At 44.0% G+C, this 26,486-nt stretch overlaps 2 protein-coding genes across 2 annotated transcripts; both read right to left on the bottom strand.

Moving 5' to 3' along the window:
• Window positions 1–1,918: 1,918 nt before the first annotated feature.
• RhoGAP18B (Rho GTPase activating protein at 18B) lies at window positions 1,919–14,988 on the bottom strand. The gene is made up of 6 exons (XM_015186609.2): window positions 12,842–14,988; window positions 10,784–12,097; window positions 4,665–4,839; window positions 3,404–3,431; window positions 2,853–3,347; window positions 1,919–2,779 (listed from the first exon to the last, which is right to left on the bottom strand). The coding sequence occupies exons 1-6, from the start codon at window positions 14,864–14,866 to the stop codon at window positions 2,596–2,598; spliced, it is 4,221 nt and encodes a 1,406-aa protein (XP_015042095.2). The 5' UTR covers window positions 14,867–14,988; the 3' UTR covers window positions 1,919–2,595.
• A 4,824-nt stretch (window positions 14,989–19,812) lies between these two features.
• On the bottom strand, window positions 19,813–24,561 carry LOC4814911 (serine/threonine-protein kinase phg2-like). The gene is made up of 2 exons (XM_033382493.1): window positions 23,741–24,561; window positions 19,813–20,401 (listed from the first exon to the last, which is right to left on the bottom strand). The coding sequence occupies exons 1-2, from the start codon at window positions 24,110–24,112 to the stop codon at window positions 20,345–20,347; spliced, it is 429 nt and encodes a 142-aa protein (XP_033238384.1). The 5' UTR covers window positions 24,113–24,561; the 3' UTR covers window positions 19,813–20,344.
• Window positions 24,562–26,486: the final 1,925 nt, after the last annotated feature.

Below are 26,486 nucleotides of genomic sequence, written 5' to 3'. Positions count from 1 at the left end.
TCGGAAAAGTTTACGTATGATTTGCTCAGAAAATTGAAATTTGCGGTGGAAGCAACTGCCTGCTGGAAATCATTACTACTATCACACATCCGCATTGCCTCACCCCATCCGATACGGTCTGCAATGGTCCACTTGTACGATTTGCATTTCAATTATGCTCAAATTGCATCTTCTATATCTGTCATGGGAGTTATTCAAATGCATACCATCCCCTCCCCCCCCCAAGAGCCCCACCTTGGGTTAGTTGTTCTGGCATTTATTTCAGTACTTGGATTATCCTTTGCTTCGTTGTTGCCCATTTGTATTTCAGGATTTGTTCTTGCGGACTGCGCACCATCCACCATTTAAATGCAACAAGAGCTGACTTTGTGAGTGCTTTCAAATTATATTGACTCGCTTTCGATCTGCATTTTCCTATTAATCAGGAACTTTGGTAATTTAAAACCAATTTTAAATAAAAATAAAAATGTATTTTGATGAATCAGTTGATTATTGATTATTTTGTCACAAATAGTGCTTCAGTTCTTCGATAGATAGCCGATGCTATCGGCTCTCTTTTCGGACAGTATAATGTCATATAGCCAAAGATATACATATCTTGTATAGCATCTCGAACTCCTTGCCTTTGCTCTGAAGCGATGCTGATCGATAGTGTCCAGTTCGAGCTGCTAAAACATCGTTTAAATATCAGCTCACGAAAGAGTTTCCCACAACAGTGTCCTAACAGCCCCTACAACGGATCTATCCATCGATATATATGCAGAATGGGAGTTAAAAGCGGCTCACAAACGCATTCCAGAGACACCCATTTTGCCCTGCCATTGTCTCAGTGCCTACTGTAGGTATTACTACAAATTGTCCATAAGCGAATGGCATTCGCAGTACCGATACATGCTATCGATACATTATGATCCAGCAGGGCCAAGCTAAAGAATATAAGGATGTTTAGACGAAAGACGGCAGGCGTGGAGCTATCATGGTGACCAGAAGACAGCCTACCATGTCTCTCGAGGTTGTAGAAGAGGTAATCGAGAATATGAGGCCGAAGAAGATGTTGATCAAGGGACCTAATGGGACTATTTAATGATGGCCGAAGCAAGAACATGGCTGATTAATCTGGCTAGATCGGACTCCTTCAAATAACAGCACATCCGACTCCATAGGTCTATAATATCTAGTAATACGTAAGGCCGAGCTTGTATCAATCGTTTATTCCTCCCACGTGAGAGTTTTGTGGTTGGTTTCTGGTTTCTTTGTACTCAAACGACCAATTTAGAGTTATGACGTGGCCGTTCCGCTGTCTAGCGCTAAATACGGCCACTGTAGCATCAGATAGGCGTAGTCGCATCTCTCCAGCCCGCTGACATCATCCAACTGCTGTATGCAGCACGCCAGATCTTTCCGTAATACTCATCAATCAGCAATCTGCCACAGCTCTTTGGCAACGGATGTCGTCGGTGCTTATGCCTTATGGTTTATCAAATCCGAAAGGAGGGACTGTTATTGCTTTAAGATGGCATAGGTATGCATATATGGTATATATTTCTCATAGATGGCATGACAGATACTTCTAAAAGAACGAACCAATTACTACCAGACATTTTGGAATTATTTGCTTTAAATGGGAGTTCAAATTGTGTGGAAAATAGTGAGTTATAAAGAGTATTTAAATTGAAAGAGGGTTAACATAGAGTAGATTCCCTCTTGAGGGTCAAATACATACATTTGTACAAAATGTATCCAGATAGATATATAAAAATAGCAGACTATAACTCCCTTTGGCGAACAAAACCACATACATATGTATATCTTTTCGTAGATTTCTTAAAGCCAAGTCCCCTTTAAGGATCCAAATCAGTTCGAATCTTGTGATCCGAATCACAATTTTCGTCTCTCATTTCATTTTAAATACATATATGTATCTTTTCGTATTTATTGAGATAGCAAAACATACAATTTTTGGCTTTCATCCACTGCGCTATACAAAAAAGAGTGTTATGGATAGGCTATCTGCCAGATACAGTTGTCGTATCTGTTTCTATGTATGGGTGTATGGTATGTCCTATAAGTATACATGCATATATCTAAATGGGGGCTCCCGAATATCACATCTCCTTCATGATATTGTCAACAAACAAAAAAAAAACGCGTGGATACTTTTGTATTTTGGGATTGGCCATAGCCACGTCCAGAGCTTCGCGTCGTTAATAGTATATGTATTTATTATGGTTTAGCTTTAACTTAGTCTACTGTCTTTTTGGTAAGTATTTTCTTGATGGGTTTCTGCTCGTGTTTGACGCTGCTCGCATTTCCAAATAATCAAATAAATAGCGTATTACAAAAGTATTAAAGTTAGCAAAAAAAAAAAATAATAATAATAATGAAACATAGAATTAAAGCTGGAAACAAAAGCTTAGACAGACACATAAAAAAAAGGGTTTGAAATTAACAAAAATATATGCCAAATCTGGGGAAAAAGTCAGAGAAAATCTCACAGAAAATCTCTGCCAGTAGATGTGTGTGTGATGGTTGTGTTTGTGTGTGATGCTTGAGGCACTTCAACATTTTTTGTGAGGGGGGGGAGGGAGGGCAGTCCTAGCAGACGAGACGCTCGTTGTCCGGCTGGAAGATCCGGTCGTAGTTCTCGATCAGCACCTTGGCCAGCATGTTCATGCGTCCGATGTCCAGCTGGATCTGATTGGCACTGAGCAGGCAGGGGCCCCAAACGATGGCCAAATTGGTGGAGGGCATGCGATTCGAAGCGCTGGCAGCAGCCACTCTGAAAAATAGCAAACAGATCAGGCAGTTATTATCGGAATAGAAGTGCAGGAGCATCTATGTATCGCTCGAACCTGGTCAAATGCTTGATGAGGAATCTGAGTGTGGATCGATTCGGTTCGGGCATCTCGTCGAAGGCCAAACGCATCCGCTCGATGGCCGCCTCGTCGCTCAGACTGCGACCCAGACGCTCGTAGGCCTCCTGGGTGATGAGCGGAGCCGAGAGCTCGCGGAAGAACTGCTTGTGCAGGCTGGTCAGCGTGTGGATGTCGTCGGTGTGCAGGAAGCGTGGATCGTACAGGTGCGTCAGCTTCTTCTTCAGCTCATCGACCAGCACCTTGTTGCCGGACGCCCGATAGAGGCCGTCCTGTTCGACGCAGTCCGGACGCTCGATATAGGCACAAACGTCGACGACAAAGCGCGGCACATTCGGATGATCGGTCATGTTCAGCTCCAGGGCGTTGAGAGGTGCCCCAAAGAGCGGATACTTCGACTGTTCGTCCAGATACAGGCTGTTGACCTGGCCGCGTCGTGTGCGCGACTTTTTCTCGCTCTTTGGCGACCGATTGCTAAAAGAACAAATATGCTTTAAGAGGATTTAGATAACAACAGCCACTCTACTTACATGCGAAACACATTGCTGTTGACGGCAACTGGAGATCCAGCAGCATGAAAAGAGAAGAGAACAAAAACAATCATGGAATCATTTGCAAGTACAGTTTCGGCTGTTGGGAGCACATACATTCGGACAGTCGCCTATCGACGAGAGGCCTGCAAACGGATAAATACTTCGATGACATTCTCTCTGTGCGATGCCTGGACCCTCACTGCCTTCCACTGCCCAATCCGTACAAATATTTATCACCTACGCCCCTCGCATATCTCACAATCTTTCCAGCCATCCACTGGCGCATTCCTCTCTCGCTCTCACAGACAGATTGTGATTCATTTCGATCAAAACCACCCACCGATGCGATGCGATGCGACTCATTTGCATTATCCAACAAACAGCGCACAGAAAATCCCCCCACATCGCTCAAAAGTGAAACCCCAGCTTTCATTAACTAAAAATCCAACCAAGAGAGCCCCACAGAGTCTCTTCGAGATCTCGCATGCCCATTCCCATTCATGTCGATCCATACTCGTAGATGTTGTACTCTGTGCGGCGGCCTTTTAAGGCCACCTTTGCGCACAAGCTGAGAGCTCTCTGAGAGCAATGATGCAAAAGCAACAGACAGTGGGGCGCCCCACTGTTAACCGGTTCGCTGGAAAAACCCAGAACAAAAAAACAACAAAAAAGAAACAGCCATAACCGATTTTCAAGCACTTTGAGGACTTTTAAAAATGAGATCAGCATAAAGCAGAATACTCAATGGAGGGACACTCACAAAAATAGATTATCGAAATGATTTCTAATCAACTTTAAACGTTCCAAAGATTTGTTCAATAATAAACTAATGCAATGTCTAAAAGCTCAACCAATTTGTTCTTAATTGAACAGGAATAAAACTATGCTTAAATCTGGAACTTTTTCCAAGAAAAATATAGTTAGAACTGATTCACGGGCTATCAACAGACAACAGATCGTCCTACTACCGATTTATACCAGTTTTGTTCTACGATTTTACCTATTTTATAAACCTTTAAAGCCTCAAAGCATATACAATCTGTACATAATTACTGTAGAGAAGATTCAAAATTCCTTTAAAAAATGATCCTGCAAGACGCCGCACATTGGTGCTCCGACTTCAGCAGGAAAAACAACATACAATGCGTGTGCATGACTGCTAGGGCTTTTTGATCTTGCTTTTGTTGGCCTATAGCTTCTGCACTATACCCATTTGTAGTACAATTTCGTGACCCGTTTCGTTACCGCTGGGACGTACATTTCATGCGCATGCGATTCTTGATGGACTTCTTGTCATCCTCGCCGGGCAGATCCACCAGATCCCCAATGGAGGCGCTCTTGAAGCGCTGCAATGTCACCGCCTGCTGGGTCTGCTGCACCTCGCTGTCTTCCTGGATCTGCTGTGCCCGCAATATATCAGTCACTGGCACAATCTGCAATGATAGAGAGATAGCACGCAATGCATTAATATGTGAAGTTCAACGCTGCTCAAGGGGGGGGGGGGGGGGGGGGGGGGGGGGGAGTAGGGGGAGGAAGTGGGTGAAGATTGTGGGTCGGATGCACGATTCGTGCTAACGTCTGCACAATTAATTGCAACATTTCGTGCCGAAATCGATGGCGTTGTCGTCGTCTAGTTCTTGTCTTGTTTCTGTTCATACCCTCTAAAAGTAGAGAGGTGGAAGGGTATAATCGACCATGGATGGAAAGATAAAATTAATTCCCTGATTCGAAAATCCAATAAGGAAACGACTCTTATCGGTAGAAGCCTTATAAGTGATATAAACTGACAAGAGACTGTGTTGTTTGAGCACTTCCCTCAGGGACCACGCTCCCTCGCACTTAATGAAGGGTATCTCCTCAGTGGGAATCCCTATATTATTTTCACTCTTTCGGAAACGTATTGTTCTTTTCTTTGTGAAAGTGTCTTGTTCTTCCAGCCCATCGCTCACCGTTGTTTGCCTTCTCTTCGATCTGCCTTTGCCTTTGCCTTTGCCCGTCATTTCTTATCGCCGATACGCTCTTTCTGTTTTTTTTGTCTGAACGGACGCTATCTCTTGTTTCCCGAACGGAAAGCGGAATACACCACACCGCAACGATATTGATAAGAAAATTCGATTTCGATTTGTACAAGAAATGAAAACAGAAACAGCAACAGCAACGGCAACGGCAGTTTTCAACGTTCAACATGCAACGTGCAACGGTCTTAAATGCAGCGATACGAATGGAGTTCTGTTTTCGAGATATGCTGCATTAAGGCCTCATAAGTCTCCCCGGACTGTGTATCGAGACGGCACCAACAGGTGCCCTCCCCAGCGGAGAGTTATTCTATATGCCACAGGGCGATAAGTTGCACCTGGACTTCCCCTGAATTCTGTTAGCGCCATAAATTCAACAAACTTTCTTCTAAGAGATTAGCTTTTCGCTGGAATTGTAAAGAAAGCTGTGCACATTTTAGGCGATTCGATTCACTGGAAAATATTTGTTTAAAAATTCGAATTACACAGAAAGCCGAACGCCGTCTGGGGGCTAAAACAGTTGGCCCTCAATTGTTATCGATGATATAAGGGCTCTTTGGGGATCTATAGAACTACGATCAAAATAATATATATAACGAAGTATTCATACACTTTCCGACACGAGAACGCGTCTAAAATGAGTCTACGAAGAGTTATCCTCTCAATGTACGGGATAGATATCCCAAAGACTTTATTCAAAATCGTATACACTTAATTTATAGCGACCTATGCCCATATCAATTGCTGTCCACAGCTTTCTACAAAGTATCTAGCACAGGATGTACTTACAATAACTGCAAGGTAGATATCATATCTTGGATACGTTTAGGAAAACATGCCCCGCCCCCTTTTTGACGATAAGTGCCTAAGGCCAGTAAATCTTACACTTTCCGACTGACACAAAAACTGACCAACACTTACACTGAAGAGGGTATAAACAAAGAAACCTTTGGAGTCTTTTAGAATTTATTTATTTTCCAATTTCCAATTTAAGCCATAAATACAAAATTTCAATAAGTACTGTAAAGCCAAAGAGGCAAATAAAAAATTTTAAAAAATTAATTCAAAAACTCTAATATTACCATTGATCTGAATGAATTGAATAAATTGGGAATTTAAAAAGTTGATTCTAGAAATCTACGAATCGAGGGAAACATTTTATCCATAATATTTCTGTATCTCTTAAAAAAATGTATATTTTATATGGAATACCTTATGGAAATCCTTAAGTTTTAAAAATTTGCCTTATTTATTTCTCTGAAAAAAAAACCCCCAAACACGCTTTAACGTGGGACCTGCGGAGGTCAAATTTTGCTTTCGGACAGTCCATTTTCAGGTAAACTCGGTTAGAGTATCGGGTATTCTCTTTTGCAGAATTCGGGAGCAAGGCCTGGCTCTGCCAGAACCATTACACGGGTTCATGTTTACTATATCCAATGCCCAACAACTGTACACCCGTCCCCCGCCACCGCACACCGATCAGCGGAGCCCCCGCTCCCCTTTGGGGCCACCATCCCCCACCGCCAATTATCGCTTGATAATTTCAACAAATTAGAGCTGAGGCACGCCGCTTTCAAAGATTAGACTCAATTTGTTTTTGGCTAATTTGTTTTTTGTTTTGCTGGTTTTTTTTCACCCTCTCTCTGTGGTATTTTCTGCTTTATTGGTGCCCGTAGCTTTGGTTCATTTTTCGTTTATGTTTTTCTCAGTTTTTCCATTTCTGCAAACATAAACAAAACAAAGCAAAAGTTTTCGGGGGAGGCGCCACCAAGGTGCTGACCAGATTTTTGAATAGAAATTTATCTATGAGAAAAGGCGAAAAGGCTAATCGAAGAGGATCGATTGTTCGCATTCGATTTTGTCGGAAGTATAAATCTCGGGGCAATGATGGCTCTTGTGTTCGTGGAGAGGGCACTGCCAGTGTATAAACAATAATATCGAGCAGGAAAAAAAAAGAAGGCCAACAAAAAAAAATACTTAATTGATACGACCTCGAAGTGCGGCAGGCCACATTCAGACACATGTTTGCTTTGCTTTACGGCGAGCTGCCCCGCAATTTGCACGAGTTGTGCTCCCCGCCACCGCCACCGCCCCCGCCCCCGCCCGCAGATACCAACAGCCAAAGTATCTGTATCTGTATCTGTGTCTATATATCGCCATTCGCCCGACATGCGTGTGATTCACTGAGCAAAACCCGAACTGAGAGCCCGCAACCGAAGCGAACCGAAACACACAGAAAATAAACAAATAAAAACCAAAAACCAAACAAAGGCGCAGTTGACCTTTTCAGTTTTCAGTTTCTTTCTTTCTTTCATTTTTTGTCTTTGTCTGGCGAAAATCCTCTAGCTGCCCCCTGCACGGAGGAGGATCAAACCCGGGCCAAACGTCGGTGGAAGGAGCAATCCTCTCTGTCACCCTTCTGTCGTGGTAAGAGCCGAAGCGTTCCAGAGAGGGTATGAAGGCCTTTAAGATCAGAGCCGGCCTCCAAGGCAATTCGGACATCTCCCAGGAGGAGAAGGCCAAGCTAGCGGATAGAGGAGGGTTGGATAGAGCGGCAACGTCTAGCTAAACGGTGTCAAAATCCTGAAGTGCAACGATGACCCCACACTCAGGTGACTGACGCGTAGGGTCTGCCAATTGTAAGCGACGTGGGAAGGGGCCAAGCTGGAGGTGGATCTAATCCCTTCCATGCCAAGAGCGAGGGGGACCGGAAGCTACTACAACGCCAGAACCCAGAGGTGGCAACGGACAACTGGAAGGCTCTTCACTACCCAACGAGGGGGGTAACGGAACGTAAGAGTACCTTGGCATCTGCCTGGAGAGTCCCCGAAAGACCAGCCTACTCAGATCATCCCCAGAAAACCCTATCCACCCTCTCTTTGGATAAAAATCTAAACCAGTTCGTTCATAACCAATTCAAAAACCGATTACCGATTCATAAACACCTCTGAACCGTTTAAATCATCATTAAAAATGCATCCCAGATATATAAAAAGTTCACAAGTCGATCATAGCCCCAAATTATAACCGATTTACATTCAATATTTGATTAAGCATTAGGTTCTACAAAGTTCACGAAGGTTCAAGTCTAAACGCATTCCAAAAACCATCGAAAAAATCAATTTATAACCAAGAGATAAAAAGATAAATGACCCAATGATTCAACGATTAGATGATAATTATCCCAACAAAAAAGATATGATAGGAAATGAAGAAGAAATCTCTTGAGGGGGGAAATATGTACACACAATCGCCTCGTCATATCTGTATCCGAATATAATCTTCATTTCTGCATAAAATGCTATAAAAATACTTATTCAGGGAACACTCAAGCCCCGTTATGCATTTTTACAATCCAAGCAGTAAAATTATTTCAGAGGTTCGTCGTCGGGGGGTAAAAAAAACCAACAAAACGATGAAGGGCCCCCAAGTTACAGCAAGATATTTGACTAATGATTAACCCCCAACAAATTAAATGCTGATAAAAGCGACGAACGGAGAGCTCGACTCTGAGGCTGGACAGGAAATTATCGAAAAACGAAAACCAGAGATCCCCGAAACTTTAGATACCCTTACAGAAACGCTCGCGTTCGAATGATCTGCGTGGCGTTCCAGTTGAATGAGTCCTTTCGCTTAGGAGACATTTGTTTACGACCCTTAGCGGTAGAGGGACTGAAACACTCCGCTTAAGCGCGCGTTTTGAAAGAGTATTCAAGGCCAACGAAGAAATGTCTCAAAAGTGTAGAACCGGTTCTGCCAAAAGTTTATAACAAAAATCAAAAAATTTGACTATAGATACAAGCCTACACACACAGATACAAAGATACTTATGTCCGAATATACATGTGTTTGCAAAAAAACAACATAAATAAAACCAAATAAATAAATAATTGTCGTTTGGGGCAGCACAAAATCTGAAATGTGAATCAACCTTTTTTTTGGGGTTGGGAAGAGCCCGCAGAGATCTGGGGGGGGAGCGACTCGACACTCCCCCTCCGTGAATTTCCATGGAAATTCGCATGCAACGGCGACGCGACTGCAAATGCAGCAGCAAACAGCAAAATGAAAACAACAAACGTGAGAGGCAAATAAATAAAAATATATTATGCAGAAAGCGGGCACACACACACACACACACGCAAACACACACTCTTACACATGCGAAACGCGTTGTTATAAACAAAGTGCAATCAAAAGCCGAATGGAAAGGGTGTGACACGAAAAATTAAATGGGGGCTGGCGGTGGAGCCGACTACAGAATGCTCTAACACCTTCGTCGTTGTCTGTGCAAATTGCCCACAAGCGAAAGGACACATTCGATTCGATTCGGTCGAAATTTCTCTTTGATGGGTAGGAGATAGATGGAGTTCAAGTTGGAATATTCTTGGATAGTTAAATGGGCTTAAAACTCTTAAAACAAAGGACTAGTGCAGAGTATATGCTGTATTTGAGGTACTCAAAATGATGTGAAAGCAAAGATATCCAAAAATAATATAATATTATATATATTTATAATGTATCTTTGTTTCTATATTCCATAGACTCTAGAAGGAAAACGGTAAAAGATTGATATATTGCCTAAATGAGGACAGCCAAAAAGCATGGGCGTCACACTCTTGTCTCTTATTTCATATGGGGGATATATATTGTCACGCAAATCTGATAACTTTGAACAAAATTCCCCCAAGTCTATCTTTAAATAGTGTCCAAAAGATGGACACTAAATAAAAAGCTGAAACTAATTCTATAAATAATTTGAATTAGCGAATCTTCTACGAACACTTTTAACTCTTTCTATTGTGAAAAGTGTTGGTATATGCGTCTCAAGTGGTTTCCAGTGTTGATTTACTTGAAAATAATGAGAAAGTACAGTTTCGGAGGAATTTTTTCGCACTTATCCGTCCCTGTTACCCTGAGATTGTAAGCACTTTTCAAGCGTACAGCAATACAAGTACAGTTTTCGCTTTAATTTCTTTGTACTTATTTTCCAACACTGCTCCCCAGGGATAAGAGTATACCCGACCGCTGCTCCCTCCGAACGGGAACATCGTTGGGTGCCTGCTTCAAGGGGCCTGGGCCTCCCATAGATCGGTGGGCAAAACAATCGAAATGCACCGTTGCGTCGCGTCGCTCCGCCATCTATCTATGCGCCACAGATATACAGATGCAGAGATACATTTGCCCCACGTTTAATTGATGTGACAAGTGACAAGTGTGGAAACAATGGGAAACCCCCACAGCCACAGCACACAAAGAAGTACAACGAATTTCCATAGTAAATTCAGAGAGTGGTTCCCATGGACATGGACCATGCCCGTGCCCGTTCGAGTTCGAGTTCCCTTTCCCTACTACATATACTCACCATATCTTCCTCGTCCTCGCAACAGTTGATATCTTGAAGGCTCGCCCGCCAGGCCAGCACCGAATCCGTAAGCAGGAGCCGGACATTGGAACGGACCCGGAGCTTGCGAGCGGAACGGGGTCCAGCGCCTCGCTTGGTGACGGCCGCTGCGGCCAGGCAGGCCAGGGCCCAGTCCTCTTTGAGGGGTGTCGGAATGGCAACGAATTTCGATTGAGAATGGACCACCTCTCCGTCCTCTGCCGCGTCACAGCTGCAGCCGCTGTCATCATTGATGGTTGGCAGCGGCACTGGCAGTGGCAGTGGCATCGTCATAATCTGTGGTGCTGCTCTTGCTGCTGACATTGGCGGTGCCGGTGCCGGTGGCGGTGGCGCTGGTCGTCGGATGCGTGTCATGAATCGCTGATGGACTTGGGAGCGCTGATAGTCATAGAAGATGGCGCTATATTTCTTTGGTTCCCGTATGCTATGGAATATGCAAATGTTTCGCAGCACTGGATGCACCAGTGAAACCTTTTGTGATGACGAGGGTGGCAGGCGAGTGGCGCTGCCCGTGCTGCTCAGGGACCCCATGGTGGCCGTGCTATTCGTGACTGTACTCCCGAGACTCAGCGTCTCCAGGGTATCTTCCATTTCCAGCTGGTATTCGGGGTCCTCCTCCTCGTCCTCCTGGGTGTTCTCCTCCTCGGGGACCGCAGCCCCTCCAGCAACAGCCTCTTTGGTGTCCCGCGAGAACATAAACTCCGCATCCGTCTCCCAGGCGCCCTGGTCCATCGATGCTGTCGGCGACGGCAGTGGCGTTGGCAGCATCATTTTTGAGCGCTTAGTCAGCGTCGATGTTGAGAGCTTGTATCGGACTCCGGCTGCAAAGACCGCTGCTGCCTGGATAGCCATCACATCGGCATCGGCATCAGCGTCTGCGTCATCATCGAAGTCATCCTCTACCTCCAGCTCTTCCTCCTCCTCCTCTTCGCCATCTTCATCGTCATCGTCATCATCATCGTCATCGTCATCATCCTCGTCTTCTTCGTCATCTACTTCTGCAAGTTCTGGGGCTACGGCCGCCGCTGGCGCCCCAACAGCAGTCTCCTCTTCGTTTTCAGGATCTTCAACAGGCGGCTCCAGGGTCTTGAACTGCCAAATGGGTTGATAAATAGACTCCTCTTCCCCGTAACTTCCTTCGGAGAGACGTTTGCCCTCGCCGTCCCCGACCTGGCTGCTGTTGTTGTTGCTCTCCTTTTGGGGATTACTCAGAGTTGTGTTTGGATTCCTTACGGGTACTTTCGGAGCCGGACGACGCACCTTAATCACACAATTCTATAAAAAATACAAATATTCGTTGATTCTCAAAACAAATCTCCAGGGCCTTATCGTTGGGCATTCGAAATTGACTCAAGAAACGACCGATAAAGAACATTTATACTCGTATGTACATATGTGGGTTGGCTTTTATGAAGCACTTTTCAATGGTATTTCAAAGAATTAATAGAGAATATTAATAGCTAAATCACATTCTATGTCAGTGATTAATTAATTAATCAATTATAAATACCGATAAGCATAATTTTTCCATATAAATGTTCTCTATCCCATTGAAATCGTGATTGAAATCGTGTTTTTTATTTGTAAATTGCTTTGTTGTTTCTCTTTCATTATCGCGATGATGGGCAACACTCTCGTCCTTCCACTATTTTGTTTATTTTTTGTCATCTGGCAACACTCTGCACAATCACCGGAAAAAAAAATTTGTCTACATGTATAAAGTTTTAATTAACTAATTAATTCTTTTATGGTTATCTCATTATTGCAAATTGTTTATATTACAAATTTGTTTGCTTTTCAAACACATTTTTATCTCTCTCATTTTCGTTTTGTTTTTGTATCCAATTTTCCAATTGGGAAAAACGAGAGCATTGGCGTCTCCCCACCGTTAGGCCTTTCGGAGTCAATTTCGAACTGCAGTGAACCGCAACATCACTAGTGGATAACGGGGGGTGTGGGGCGGGGTAGGATGGAAAAAAGAAACAATTTCGCTTTATTGTTGCTTTAATGAGTGTTGACCTGAGTAATTTGTTGCTGCTGCTGGTGCTTTCTGGCAATGCCGTGCTCTTTGCTGCCGCTGCCGCTGCTCCCGCTGCTGCTCTCATTGTCGCTGCTGCTACTGTTGTTATTGAGCCGCTGCTCAGTGTCGCCGCATGGCTTGGGCGCTGCCATCACAGCGCTGTCGCCGTTGCCGTTGCTGCCAACGTCGCTGTCAACGGCCGAGGCGTTTGTGCTATTGTTTTGGTTATCACGAACGGTTTCCGATCGCTGCTCGCTTACGCTCTCACCGACACTCACACTCGCTCTCGCTTCACTCTCTTGCGGATCACTGGGTCTGTTTCTGTTTTCGATCGCGAGGGGAGGAGGAGGCCTAGCGACCATCGCAGCACCACTAACGTCGTCACTCGCCAGCGTCGCGGGAAGAAATGAAAGCGTTCGCCTTGGAGCCGTTCGTGGAGCCGCCAACGCCGGCGCAGCTGACTCACGTCGCCGCTGCGCTCTCAGCCAGCGCTCAATTTTAATGATCTGACTCTCTTGCTTCTGCTCTCTGAGCATGCGGCTCAATGATTTGTCATAGAAGCATATGAAGCCACGCACACATGCATGCAGGCTGGCATGCAAAGCTGCGCTCTGCATAAGCTGCCAGAGCGAGATACGGCCGTTTAATGCTGGGATCATCACCGTCGCCAACGGGAGGGGCTCTCTTAGCCGACTGCGGCGGCTCTCTTGTACTGGTTCTCCCTCTAGGCCACTCAAAAATTCATTGACAAAATCGGCATTCAGATGCTCATTGATTCCGCAGCGTCGCTGATCCTTAATCTCCTCCCGGTCCAGGCTGTCTGCTGCCTGCTCTCTCTGCTGCTGCACGAGTGGTTCAGTGGGCGGGGGGGACTCCGCTCTCTTGAGCTTGAGCTTTCGCTTGAAGTCATCCACGAGCCGCTGCTCGAGCACAGCTTTGGTGAGTCCGCTCTGCTTTTCACCCACCCTTCTCAGGGTCACCTTTTCCGCTTCCATCTCTCGCTCACGCTCTCTCTCACGCTCTCTCTCCCGCTCGTAGGAGGGCGGCACACTCTTTGGCTGCTGGCACATGCCCTCCCCGTCCTCGTAGTTGTGCACCTGATGCCGCAACGTGGCCATCCAGTCACAGATGCTCTCGTTGAGAAACAGCGATGCCTCCTCCTCCTCCGCCTGGAGCAGGCGAATGCGTGACACGCGCGGCTTCTTGCGCTGCTCCTTCTCCTGCGCAAGCGTAGCCGCCGCCGCCGCCGCTGCCGCTGCCGCCGCTGCCTCTCTGTCCGGCTCGCGTACCCGTCCGTAGATATGCTGATCGCTCTGGCTGCTCTGCAGCTGGCTCTTCAGCTCGCAGATTCGCTGCATGTCGAAGGTCTCCTGAGTGCGAAACACCTCTCCCACATTGTGGATGATCTCCAGGGAGCCCGGACCCGTTCTTGGCTCTCTTTGGAAGATCTTCCTTTGCAGCGACCCGGACCGATTCAGCTGCTTGAGTGAGCCGAAGAGACGGGTCAAGGTCGCAGCACTCGACTTCGAGTAGTTGAGCAGAGTCCTCGATTTGCTCTTCACCACCGTTGTGGGCGGTGTGGGTGGCTTTGTCTTTGGCTCCGGGGTGGCAGTGGGCGTGGTGGAAATTTCCGCCTGGCAGTGGCACTCCCCCTCATCGCTGTAGATCCCCCGACAGAGATCGCAGATGTTCTCGTAGATATTCCCCTCGCTGGGCGATGGTGGGGTGGGAAGAATGGATGGTGGCACACCGCCGCTCACAATACACTGACAGAAATGGCAGTAGTGACCTTGGGCGCCAAAGACGCCATAGCCGCAGCCGCGGCAGAGATTCTCATAGATGGCTTCGCGGTGAAAGTATTTGCGGAGTTCGGACAACGGGAGGCCCAGTGGCTCCAGGGGTGTGGCGGGTGAGGGGAGATTCTCATAGATATGCGACCCCCCTTCTTCACCATTCCTTAGCGGCCGCCGGAGATTATCGTTGATGTCCGCGTTCCGTTGGATTTCACTCACTTGCTGTGGCATTTCTCTTATTCTCGTTGCACTCACTCTCTTTCACAACACTCACACACACACACGAACGAACACATGAACACACACCGCGCACACGCTTATCGCATTGTTATTGTAATTTTCTGCTGCTGCTGCTGCGTCATAATTCATTATAGATGAGAGAGGAAGAGAGAGAGAGAATGAGAGGGCAGTGAAACAAAAGCGGTTTAATTTAAATGGAAGCAATTCAAACAGTTAAATGCAGGCGGCCTCTCTATCTATCTCTCCTACTCCTTTGCTTTGACTTTCATTATCTCAACGGCAAACGCAAACGCACACACACACACACAAAGTCGCTGCACTTCTGCTTCAACTCTGGCTCGCCTTGTACTTAACCCTTAGATGGTGAGGCCTAATCGAAATATTGTATCAGGACTTATTTAAAGTAAAGCGTTGTTCGATCAAGCATAGCTGCTGGCCCTTCTGAAGGGTTAAGACTAACTGTTCTCTGCGTAATTGTTATTTGAATATTTTTTCTGTCGCTGTCTTCACTTTGGCCCTACCTAACTTAACCCTTATATGGGGCAACGCGGAACAAGTCTGTAGATATATGTAAATATATTTTATAATTTGTATAATTTTTTTTTAGGAATGTACACCAGTATTGGTGGTAAAGAACATTTAAGAATATTCAGAGCTTGCCAAACTGGCACCGCTGAAGAGTTAACACTAACACTGTTTTCTTCGTTTTGTTCTTTCGTTGTTGTTGTTTCTTTTTGGGTGTGCTTTGTTTTTGTTTTCCTTTGAGCTCTTCGGCTTTACGATTGAAGGGGCTCTGGCTATTAACGCTGACATAACAACCGTGATGATGATTGTAATAATAATGATCATGATGATGATGATGATGATTGTGGGGATGATGAGTCACACGAAAACAACGATCCAGCAAAGCATGTCGCTGCCGCCGTAGCTGTCGGTCAGGGGCGTGTCGTCTTTCCTTGTATCCCCGCCGACAGCCACAGAGAGCGAAGAGAACTCCCGGGAGAAAACTGGTTAACGCTCACCGAGAATTTTGTAACACCCCGCTACCGTCTCCTCTCTCACCTACGCCTCACAGGTGCCGGCGCCGAGCGATAGCTAATGGAATGCGGAATGCAACCTGTTGGAACAGCTGTCCGACCAAAAAACGAACAAAACGAAAGCCGGCCAAAAGCAACTGACGAGAGAACGATGCCCCAACAAATCTGCTTATCTCTTGCTGGGGAAGGGGCGGAATCGTTCCTTATCTTTGGGATCTCCCCCCCGGCTATTAGTCATTCTTTGATCTAGGATTTTTACCATTAATCATGATCAGCTCTTCGTATGAAAAGGGAAAACGAATGGAATTTTTATTCAAATTAATTCCCATATAGAAAATTCATCATATTTCATCTTATAATCTTTCAATATTCTACATCGGGAATAAAGGGTTTGCGTGAAAGTATTTGATTTGGATCAACTGTGTTCAACAGGGTTGCACTGGCTCGGCACATGGTGCTATTATGAGCACCGGGAATTAGGATTTGTTTTTTGGTATGGTAGAGTTTTTCCTATACATAATCTCACATTGGGGGCTGGACAAGGCTTTCCCTATGGTATCCGATGTTGGATATTTACGAGTCAACGACGGAGCCTGCCGATTAATTATAATCCAAGTTATTTTACCACTCGCAGTCTAGATTAATACATGAACTATATCAAGAATTTATTTAATTTCTGATTTCGTCCTCCCGTGGAACAAGTAGCCAGCACCAAGGATCCAGAGTCGAGCTGATAATTTGCGGTCGGATCTCCCACATCACAGGGCCAATTGCTTCTTTATCATTCAGCTCATTGTAGAAGGAATATTAAATGAATTCTTGATTTTTCTGCCAACTGGATTTGCAAATTTACTTGAAATCTAATACGATAAAATGTATATCTAAAAGTCTGCTTTCATGCATATGTTTTTCAGGTATTTACTCCCCTCCCCCCTTCTGAGGAGTATGAATTCCATCTAGTTTAAGTATCACAACGATGCATTTAGAGAATGTGTCCGTTTCGCCTCTTTCATCTTAACTTTTTCTTGCTCCCAAGTTTTTTGAGGTCTTGTGTCCTAAATCTCTAGCATCTTTGACATAAAATTATTTTAAAAAAACTCTACATATAGTATTTCCTAAGTTCGCAGATCAATGATCAGACAACTATATCTTATAATATCTGACGCCTACTTATTGGTATTATTTCAATAGAAATATATCATAATTTAAACTATTTTACTAGAAATTCAATCTAATGTTGTTGAATTATTATTTTGACTGAGATTAAGTGTCCATATATTATAGAGGAGATTAATAGAAACCGCAGAGCGTATTTGAAGAATTTGTCGAAATTTTCAAGCCCCAACGACAATGACTTTCGATTATGAAAAGCCCCCAAAGCAGCAGCCAAGCGCCACTCATCCACACCGTTGGATGTACATATCTGTATCTGTGGATTACGGATCGCACTATTATCAGATCCATGGGACACTACGACTAGCATACTTTTAGGCAGCAGGTCAACAGAGGCTTGACCCCGCTCCAAGACACCCAGACAACAACAAAGGTCCAGACTTATGTATGTGGCGCCACAGCGGGGCATGGAAATTCTATGGATTTGCCAATGGCCCAATGAATCATCGGTTCGAGTGGTAGAGTGTGTGACAAATGAATGAATGATGATGAATGTTTACAAATGTAATTGAAAAGGCGAGTATACTCGTATGTATATTATAAAACAGGGTTTGGCTTCATGAATCTTCCACACTCTCTGTTCTAGTTATCGCACTATTCTTATCTCTCTCTCTCTCTCTCTCCTTCACTCTCTCCATCTATGGGATATAGTATGTCTGTGCATACTTGATCAATCAAGCGATTTACAGTCACATTTGCGATTTCCGCACACAAATATCACATTGAGGTTTTCGTTTCATTCTCAAAAAATCGCTGCACCGAATGGAAATACGAAACACAAAAAACAAAAATTCCCGGCCGCTGATAAGCTCGACTTAGCACACATCCGCGGTGGGGTACATACTAGAGTATTACGCGTTCTAGTACTGTAGGGGGGCTGTGTGTGGGGTGTCGGTCTATGGTAATATTGTGGGTGATAGAGAGCCATACGGTTCGGCTTGGTTCGGGATCGAGTCGGATCGGTTGGGAGAGCTCCAGGCTCGCGACGCGTTCGCGAATTTAACAGAATTTCAACTGAAATTGAACTCAAGATGCCGTTGAGCATTTTTTCTTGGGTGGCGGTCGAGACGCTGACGTCGCAGTCGCTGTCGCACACACAGTCCCCGACGCCGACGCCAACGTCAACGTCAACGATGCCGACCCCCGGTCACCCACAGAACGCGAGCGATCCACACTATCCAACACGAAATGGAATAGAAGGGAAGATAAATTTGGTCTAGGGCACAATCTTCGTTGATTCGCTGCATACAAATTTCCCATAAGCGAACGGACACATGAGTGATTCGGCTGAACCTTGCAATAGGGAAAAGTTTAAGCTTAAGATGAGAGACTAATCTGAAGGGTTTTTTCTTATCCACTGAATTTATTCATGTTTTGGATACCACAAAATTCCTTTTTGGATAATTCTTAGACCCATAAAATGCTGTAGATATATAAAATGAATTCCAAATACATGGGAAGATATAGTCCCTAGATTTAATTGAAATCTTTCAGCATAAATATGCAAAATATTAGTTTCTGTTTTATATGAGAAAAGTTTTGTTCTTTGAATGATTTAAGTGCTATTCAATACCCATTTCTTTATATTTATATCGACATTTCGTAGGGACCCCTGTTTTGCAGTGCAGTGCTGGCCAGAGATCAAATATGGGGAGGCAAGACCCAGAGCCACATGTGTGTAATGGAACATGGGGCAACATGTGTGCCTCTGTGTTCCGTATCTCTGTATTTATCTGTATCAGTAATTGTGCGACTGTGTGTGTGTGTGTGTGTCAGAGTTGGGGGTGGGGCGTGGCAGCGACAAAAGACGCTTTTTATACCCAACGCCCATTGCCTAATTAAGCATATCGAATCCAGACCCCTAAGGGGCTGGGCTGGGGTTTTCGGAGAGAACTACCATCATGATGAATGTTAAATATGTATTACACGATGGTATATCATGTATATACATATATAGTATATACTTTAACAATTGCATAAGCCGATTGTAAACTTTGTTTTGCAATACGATATATGGAAATGAGAACCGTATCCGTACTTTGAACCTGAACCAAGCCCCCGCCCCATAAATGCATGCAGATCTGCATACATATATGTATGATAGCATTTTCCTGATGCCAGCAAGTGTCCGATATTTGAGGAATGCCCTGAGGCTGGGCAAAACAAACACAGATGTGTGGAGTCCCATATAGACTCTGAACGGGGCAGTGGAAATAAACAGAACAGAACCGAATAGATCAGAGTACGAGAAAATATCAGGCAAAAAAAAAAAAGGGAGCGTGTGTTGCATATCTAGGGAGAGCCCGGAGCTCCCAGAAGAATCGCAGTGCATTCGGTGCTCAGCATTATGGTCGCTTGATCTTTGAACTAAATTAATTAAGCACAATGAACACAATTGTTGTTGTTGGCCCGCCGCTGCTGTCAGCATCGAATGTATCCACCAGATACACAGTACAGTACAGAGCTAGCGGCAGCCACACACTGAAAGAAAGGAAATGCATTCAGCGTGTGGCCAATATACTTCGGGTGTTCGTTTCGATTACCCTGGAAGAGGCAATGGGGAACAGTACGTACATATGTATTTTTGATAATATACTATAAAAAATAATCCAAGGGATTTTTATTTTTGTGTCCAAAAGTCTAAGATAATTTGTATCTCAAACACAAAACTCTTTCAAAACTTATTAAAGAGAAAAACTTTTAATATTTTTGTACAAAAGCTGCAGATGTTCTTTACTCTTTAGTTTTATTTATAATTATCCCAAAATTCTTCATTGCAATTGCACCATCAACCATTCCTTAACACCACATAAATGGTCATAGTTTCGGTATTTATAGGGTATAGGGTATTTAGCTAACGCTACGCTTGGGGGGATGTTTTCTTAAGAACATACTTTTTTCGCTTTCAATTTCCGTCGTTTCTTCTTTTTGTCTGTTTATGGTTGTGTTTTTCTGCGGGTCTCTGCCGAAAGGGTGGCTCATGGCCCATGTCCATATCCCTGTCCCGTGTCCAGGGCCCCAGGCCCCAGGCCCAAGGCCCAGACTCGCGTCTGTGGCGGCGGGCAGCATTATGTTTTTGTCTCGGTAATGAGTTGGCAGCGCAGTCGTCATCAGCAGAGACAGCAAACTCCACTGCGACTGCGACTGCGACGGCGACGCTGCCTGATGGTTCTATATGTGTTGGTGAGCTATTCCCTTCCTCTCATTATTATTGCTGTTCTGCCACGTTCTTCTCCTTTTTGTACGCTTCCAAAGGGTATTACAATCTGGCTAAGGCCCAGCACATTTGGGGTGCTAGTACGTGGCAGGATCGGATCTAGTTCCATAAGAAAAATCGTTTTAAAAACACGTTTTCGTGAGAAAATATTAGTATTTTCTGCAAATAATAGAACCAATCATGGAGACTGGTTCCCAATGTTACATAAATCAGTTTAAAAGAATCAATATTGGTAAAAATATTCCCATGTCTGCATTTGGGCTCAAACACGTCATAATTCTATCGATGCGGAGTCTGCGTTTTGGGTCGGCTACTGATCGGCCATTTTGCCTATTAGTCTATCCCATTCACTCTATTAGGGACATAAGAAATATAATTAATACATGAAAAACCCATGTGCAAAAGCCACGCTGAAAATGAGAGCGAGATAAACAGATCAGCGAGTAACAAGAGCAAAACGAACGAGTGAAGGAAAGCAAAAGCTAACTTTTCGGTGCTTTTGCTTTAAGGAGCCATAACCTGACTTCAGTCATATATCAACTATTAGCTGTACAGAAATGAAAACGAAAATATCTATATTTCCATATATTTTTCTTCTATATTGTTCAATATAATTTTGTCCATGGCAGCTATCGGTTAAAAAACAACTTAAATTAAGAGAACTCCTATCTGGCATACGAATAGTAATATATTTGTTAGAGTATCAAATGTATCGCCATAAGCAGCCTGCAATCCCCTTTTATTTTTAATGAATTTTATTGAGCGCGACAGCAGCAAACAGATAGATCGAGTGGGACAGAAAGTCATAGAGGGTGAAGAAGTGATATCAAAGCGGGGAATGGGTGACCAGCAGCTTCATTTACGGCTTTTGTCAACGCCTCGAATTAAAATAAAGCCAGAGGAAGGGAGATAGTGGAAAAAAAGAACCAAAATTAATTTACTTTTTTTATTGGCCCGATTGTTGTGTGTGACTCATACGATGTTTAACACTATTGATGGATGAAATTAAATACGGGGGAATTAGTACATAATGAAACTGGTTCCATCTACTTATGATAAATTAAACAATTTGTGGAGATTAAACGATGCAAATGAAATAATACTAATGGGTTCTACGACTATCAATTAGTAGCATATCATCCCGTGTCCCTTCCTTAAAATCTTTACATATTTCCATCAATGAAGAGAACGATTTTTGTGGCTGCCAAAACAAAATCCAATCAAAATCCATTTTCTAACTATTGTGCATCCCATAGCTGAAATCTAATGAAAACCCGCCACTGAAACATTCAACTGCCACTCGTAGACTCATTTAAGATAAGATCAAATGGTTAAGAACGGGAGATAAAAAGCGAAAGATTTGGACAAATGTGAGAAACAAATGTGACACATGGGATGTGCACTGGATGAAATTGGAATTTGAATTGGAAGCGGAATACGAATACGAATACGAAAACGAATTCAAATGAGAATGTCAGCTCAAGTGTCAATCAGACGCTGCATTAACAAAAGCAGAAAAACAAAACAAATAAAATTAAAAGAGAAATTTCGTTGTTGTTTTTGGATGCCACCAGAAGAAGTGTGGGGGCAAATCCGAGCGAGAAAATGAAATGGATAAATAATCTCGATCCACAATGTATCTCCATATGCACATGTGTGTGTGTGTGTGTGTGTGTGCATTAGAGATGGTCACGGGACGATTTTTCCCGAAGCACGAAAACGCATATTCCAGCAAAGGAATAGTGGAAAATTCTTTCTATAGTATAGCTTATTTGTTTGTTTGATCAGAAAGAACTCCAACAAACTCTATAAAGAACTGGCCCTGATTTGTTGCACATATTTATTTTTGTTTTCAGCAAATTCTTTTTAGTTCCTTGGGAGTTCTTCCTCACACCATGAATACCATCGTTGCTCTCCTCCCATATATCCAGCAGTGTCTTCACAAAAATGTCCCATCTAATGATTCAATTCGTTAAAAGCGTTTCTTTTAAGCAATTTATGTACCTTTTCTGCTCTTTTTTTTGTTAGTTGTGATAAATGCATCAAATGCAAAAATAATCGAATACTAGCCCACCAAAAAAGCACGCCTCATGCCCATCTCTAGGCCGTTGCCAGTATTGACTGATGACGAAATTGCTTTACCCCGTCAGTCAACGAACCAAATGATAAACTCTCCTGCTCTCTATCTTTCCCAGCCATTCCGCCACTCTCCACAGCGCACTTTCGCAGTGCAATTTGTTTCTGTTTTCCTTTGTCTCGGCTTCTGCTTCTGCTCTTCCTTAAACGCGTGCGCAGCTTTGGCAGCGATTAGTCTCATCAAAAAGAAGTCGAACGAGAAGCCCAAGACAGAGGCGACGACGAAGACCAAGCCGAAGACTGTGAGTAGGAAATAGGCACAAAGCAGAATGCAAAACACGCAATGTCAAAAGAGAACACGAGCAAAAATCATGTGCAATGCATTTCAGATGTTGTAACAGTGCACATCACAAGGAGAGTGGCTCTAATGGAACCGCTTTTGCAATCCCAAGTAAATCAAAATTATTTTATTACAAATAATCTCGTGCATAGGTCTTTGGCTCTGCTCTGGGTGTTCTACAGAATTGTTGGAGTATTACGCCACTGTTTAAAGAAGTTTTTTCCCAAAGCTGAAAATAGCAACTATATTGCTCTGTAAATTCACATCAAAAGACTCGCAATTGGCACACGATCGTAAATTTGATGCGCAAGTTTGAAACATAAATCTATACAGACCAGTTTAATACCTATTATTGTGTCCTTATAAGTATGTTTCATACGAACGCAAGCGGCACTCGACCATGCATATGGCAGAGCAGCAACAGGGGAAGATCTCTCCTACAAAAACATCATCAAATCATCTCATTATACTCGATACTCAAAAAGCTTATAGGAGTATATTAGATTTGTGGTCAAAGTGGATGTGTGTTATACCCAGAAGGAAACGTTTCCGACCCCACAAAGTACATATATGTATATTATTGATCCGTCTGTTTCTGCGTCCGTCTTGTTTAACGCATAGTTCTGAGAGAAAAAAGGACCTAGATCAAATAAATCTTGTGAGAAGGATCCTGTAATATCACACTGAATTAAGTTTGTTACAAAATTTTGCCAAGCCGCCTCCCGTACCCAAAAAGGAGGATACGACAAAGTCTAGAACCTGTCCTAGAAAATGATCTAGAAATAGAGTAGATTGCCGGTTTAGATAGGCTCACTTTAAGAGACTGAAGGAAATTGCAGTGGCTACGCACAGACTCTTCCTGGTGCAGTGTGCACCATCTGGCATAGGTAAGCGAGATGGCAACACTGGCATATACTGACTGAGTATCGACCCTAACCATTTGATTGATGGATCTGATGGTTTGATTGATGGATCGGACAAGTAAAAACATTTGAAGGCCAAAATAACTAATTGGGACTTACCCTCATTGTGGACTGGCGGCTGTTGGAGCTGAGATCCAGCATGGAGCTGGCCCTCAGCCTGGCTGCGCTCTGGTCCTGACACTCGATGCACTTCCCTGCGATATTTTCCGTTGTTAGTGTTATCGATGGTGTGGTGGATGTTGTGGATGTCGATGTCGATATCGATATCGATGGCGATTTTGTAACATTAGTTAAGGTCGCTGTGAGGCTATTGTTGTTGTCCATTTGCAATCTCTCGTTGTTGTTTGAATTGTTGGTGTTGTTGTAGTTTATGTTGTTACTGGATGTATTCTTGGCGTTGGCATAGAACACCTGCGATATGCTCCGAAAGATGGTGCGATAGCCCCTCTTTGGTTCTGCATCGCCGGCCATGATTGAAGAATACCACGATTATGAGTATATAAACCGAAAACGAATAAAAACTGTGGCGCGGTTCTCTCTTCTTCTCGCATTTATGGATCAGTACTCTTTTTGGATGTCTGGCAAACGAAAAAGAAACGAAAGCCAAGTAAAGACAACGTCTGACACGAGCAACACCTTCCAATCAGACTTCTTATCGCTGATAAGCCTCTCAAGACCCCGACTGCTCTGCGTGGGTGATGCAGGCGCATGGGCAGGGGCTGGGGCAGGGGCGGGGGCGTGGAGCCCTCCGGTCTAGTTTAGTTCGGGCACAAATCAATAGCACAGAAAGCAAGAAGCATAATTATACACAAAATCGGATACGGACACGGATCGTACCCCTACTCGGACCTTCTATCGAGCACACGACGACGACGACGACCAACTAAAACGCTCTGCCCCGCGGAGCTCTACTAAGCGCCAGCACCGACACCGACACCGACACCGTCGTCGGCGTCGACCGCGTCGCGTCGCTGTCGTAATCGGTTTTCTTGTTATAGTACTGTATTTTTTCTATTTACTTTTTGTTTATGACTTGTTGTTGTTGCTTCTGCTCTTGTAGAGCGCTTCTAGGCGCACAGTGTGCGTGGGGCCATTTGTTTAGGGGAACATTACTGTTCGCCAGCTCATTTCGGAGTTAGGATAGCTTGATAGTTTCGGAAATAGTTTTTTGGGTTTGATATTGGTTTAGCTTTTGCTGAAATGCCAGGAGGCCTAGGAGACTCGACTCAATCAAATTTCTAACAAGCTAACCATATTGGTCCATCTTTAGAACTTGGCTCGTTGGAATATCGGAATCACCGAAAATCTTAGCGAATAAAATTTCGAAATCAGATACAGCTGGTCTAGAACTACATATGTGAAGTTTTAGGTATTTCCTAGATTTAGTATCATTAAATTGTGACTATAATTATAGTCTTGTGTTTTCAAAATCTGTACATATTCAACCGACTGGGCTTGTCCATTTTCAGGATAAGCATGCCACTCGCCACGGGTCCCCTCCCACCAACGTTGGCTATAATTATAGTCCCATGTCTTTAAAATCTGAATAACATAAACATGTAGGTTTAGCATTTTGATTGGCCCACTCTTGGCAGAAAACTCTCCCTCTTTTTTCTGTATCTCTCCCTGTGTAGAGCTTTCTTCCGATGATGGCCCGCATTCAAATCGGTTGACAATGTAAATTTATTGAAAACCTGAAACCAGATGGCCATCACAATACCCGAATGTCTAGATGGCGGCACAATTAGCATGAGTGAGAGAACAATAGTGACGAAAATTGAACAAAAGGCGGGGAGACTTTCGGGAGTCTATTGTCGCAGATCCGATCGCCAGCAAAACCTTTATCAATCACAGAGACAGACTTTCGCCGAAATAAAAATAACCACTTTGTTAGCGTATACTCGTATGCAGATGATGCAATTGCCCATCGACTGGTAGCCACTGTGCTACCATGGTTAATGTTTTACACTTTGCGGGGTGGTGGTGCTGGTTATCAATGCCTACGGTTGTTGCCACCGTCATATCGGTTGAGAGTGTGTGAAGTATTTCCCATATGTACGATAGTACCGTACCATTCCATATACATATATACACTTGTGTGTATGCATACGTAGGTGGGTTTGATGTTTGCCATTCTGCAGGCGGCCGTCGGCTGGGTGGGAGCCCCAATTACTGGCGTATTACTCACTGGCTGACTGCCACTGCAACTGATAGTGGTACAACAATTACTGGCTACATATTTAGTCCCTTATTTCTGGTGTTGTCGGTGGTGCTACTGATGCCACTGCCGGTGCTAGTGCCACTCGTACTACTGAGCATTGGAGCTGGCAGATGCGCTCATTGCAATTGCGAAATGGCAATCGTCACGTACGCGCCATAATTAAATGCCGTTGCGTTTGCAAATCGAATAACAAAATCCGAGGCGACAACAAAAACAAACAACTCAATTATCAATATTCCGACTGGGGTTTGCCCGAAACTCGGGGTTTATCTAGTTCGAGTTCCACAATAAAGCATATTCCCATATCCAAACAAGATGATTTTCCATAGATCGATGGATAATTGTGCTAAAAGTTTGGTCACATTTACAGATGATCGGATCTACAGAAGGGCATGCCTTGCGGTCGATCTTGTACAATGTATAGTATATTGTTGATGGGGTTACAGTTACACCTACACAATACTCTAATACGTTATATGCTTGTGTGTATGTAGCCTCTGTAATCGCCGATTACCGGGTACAACAAAGGCTTGACGCAACGCACAACAAGTCAACGAAGGCCCCACCGAACCGAACCGAACCGAACTCAAAATCTACTCAACGCAATGCGACGCGACGGTTTCC

This window comes from Drosophila pseudoobscura, chromosome X (genome assembly GCF_009870125.1).
Source record: "Drosophila pseudoobscura strain MV-25-SWS-2005 chromosome X, UCI_Dpse_MV25, whole genome shotgun sequence".
Classification (NCBI taxonomy): Eukaryota; Metazoa; Arthropoda; class Insecta; order Diptera; family Drosophilidae; genus Drosophila; species Drosophila pseudoobscura.
The sequence above is the reverse complement of the archived record's forward strand: the minus strand, read 5'-3'. Positions and strand labels throughout refer to the sequence as shown.

Excerpts from the sequence above, each read along its gene's own strand:
- RhoGAP18B (XM_015186609.2), bottom strand. The coding sequence starts at position 14,866 with ATGCCACAGCAAGTGAGTGAAATCCAACGGAACGCGGACATCAACGAT. Across the intron at positions 4,840-10,783 it reads GCGAGGACGAGGAAGATATG|ATTGTGCCAGTGACTGATAT; the intron begins GTGAGTATATGT and ends CTATCATTGCAG. Across the intron at positions 3,348-3,403 it reads AACAGCAATGTGTTTCGCAT|CAATCGGTCGCCAAAGAGCG; the intron begins GTAAGTAGAGTG and ends TTGTTCTTTTAG.
- LOC4814911 (XM_033382493.1), bottom strand. The coding sequence starts at position 24,112 with ATGGCCGGCGATGCAGAACCAAAGAGGGGCTATCGCACCATCTTTCGG. Across the intron at positions 20,402-23,740 it reads GCCGCCAGTCCACAATGAGG|ATCCGATCCTGCCACGTACT; the intron begins GTAAGTCCCAAT and ends TTATGGAACTAG.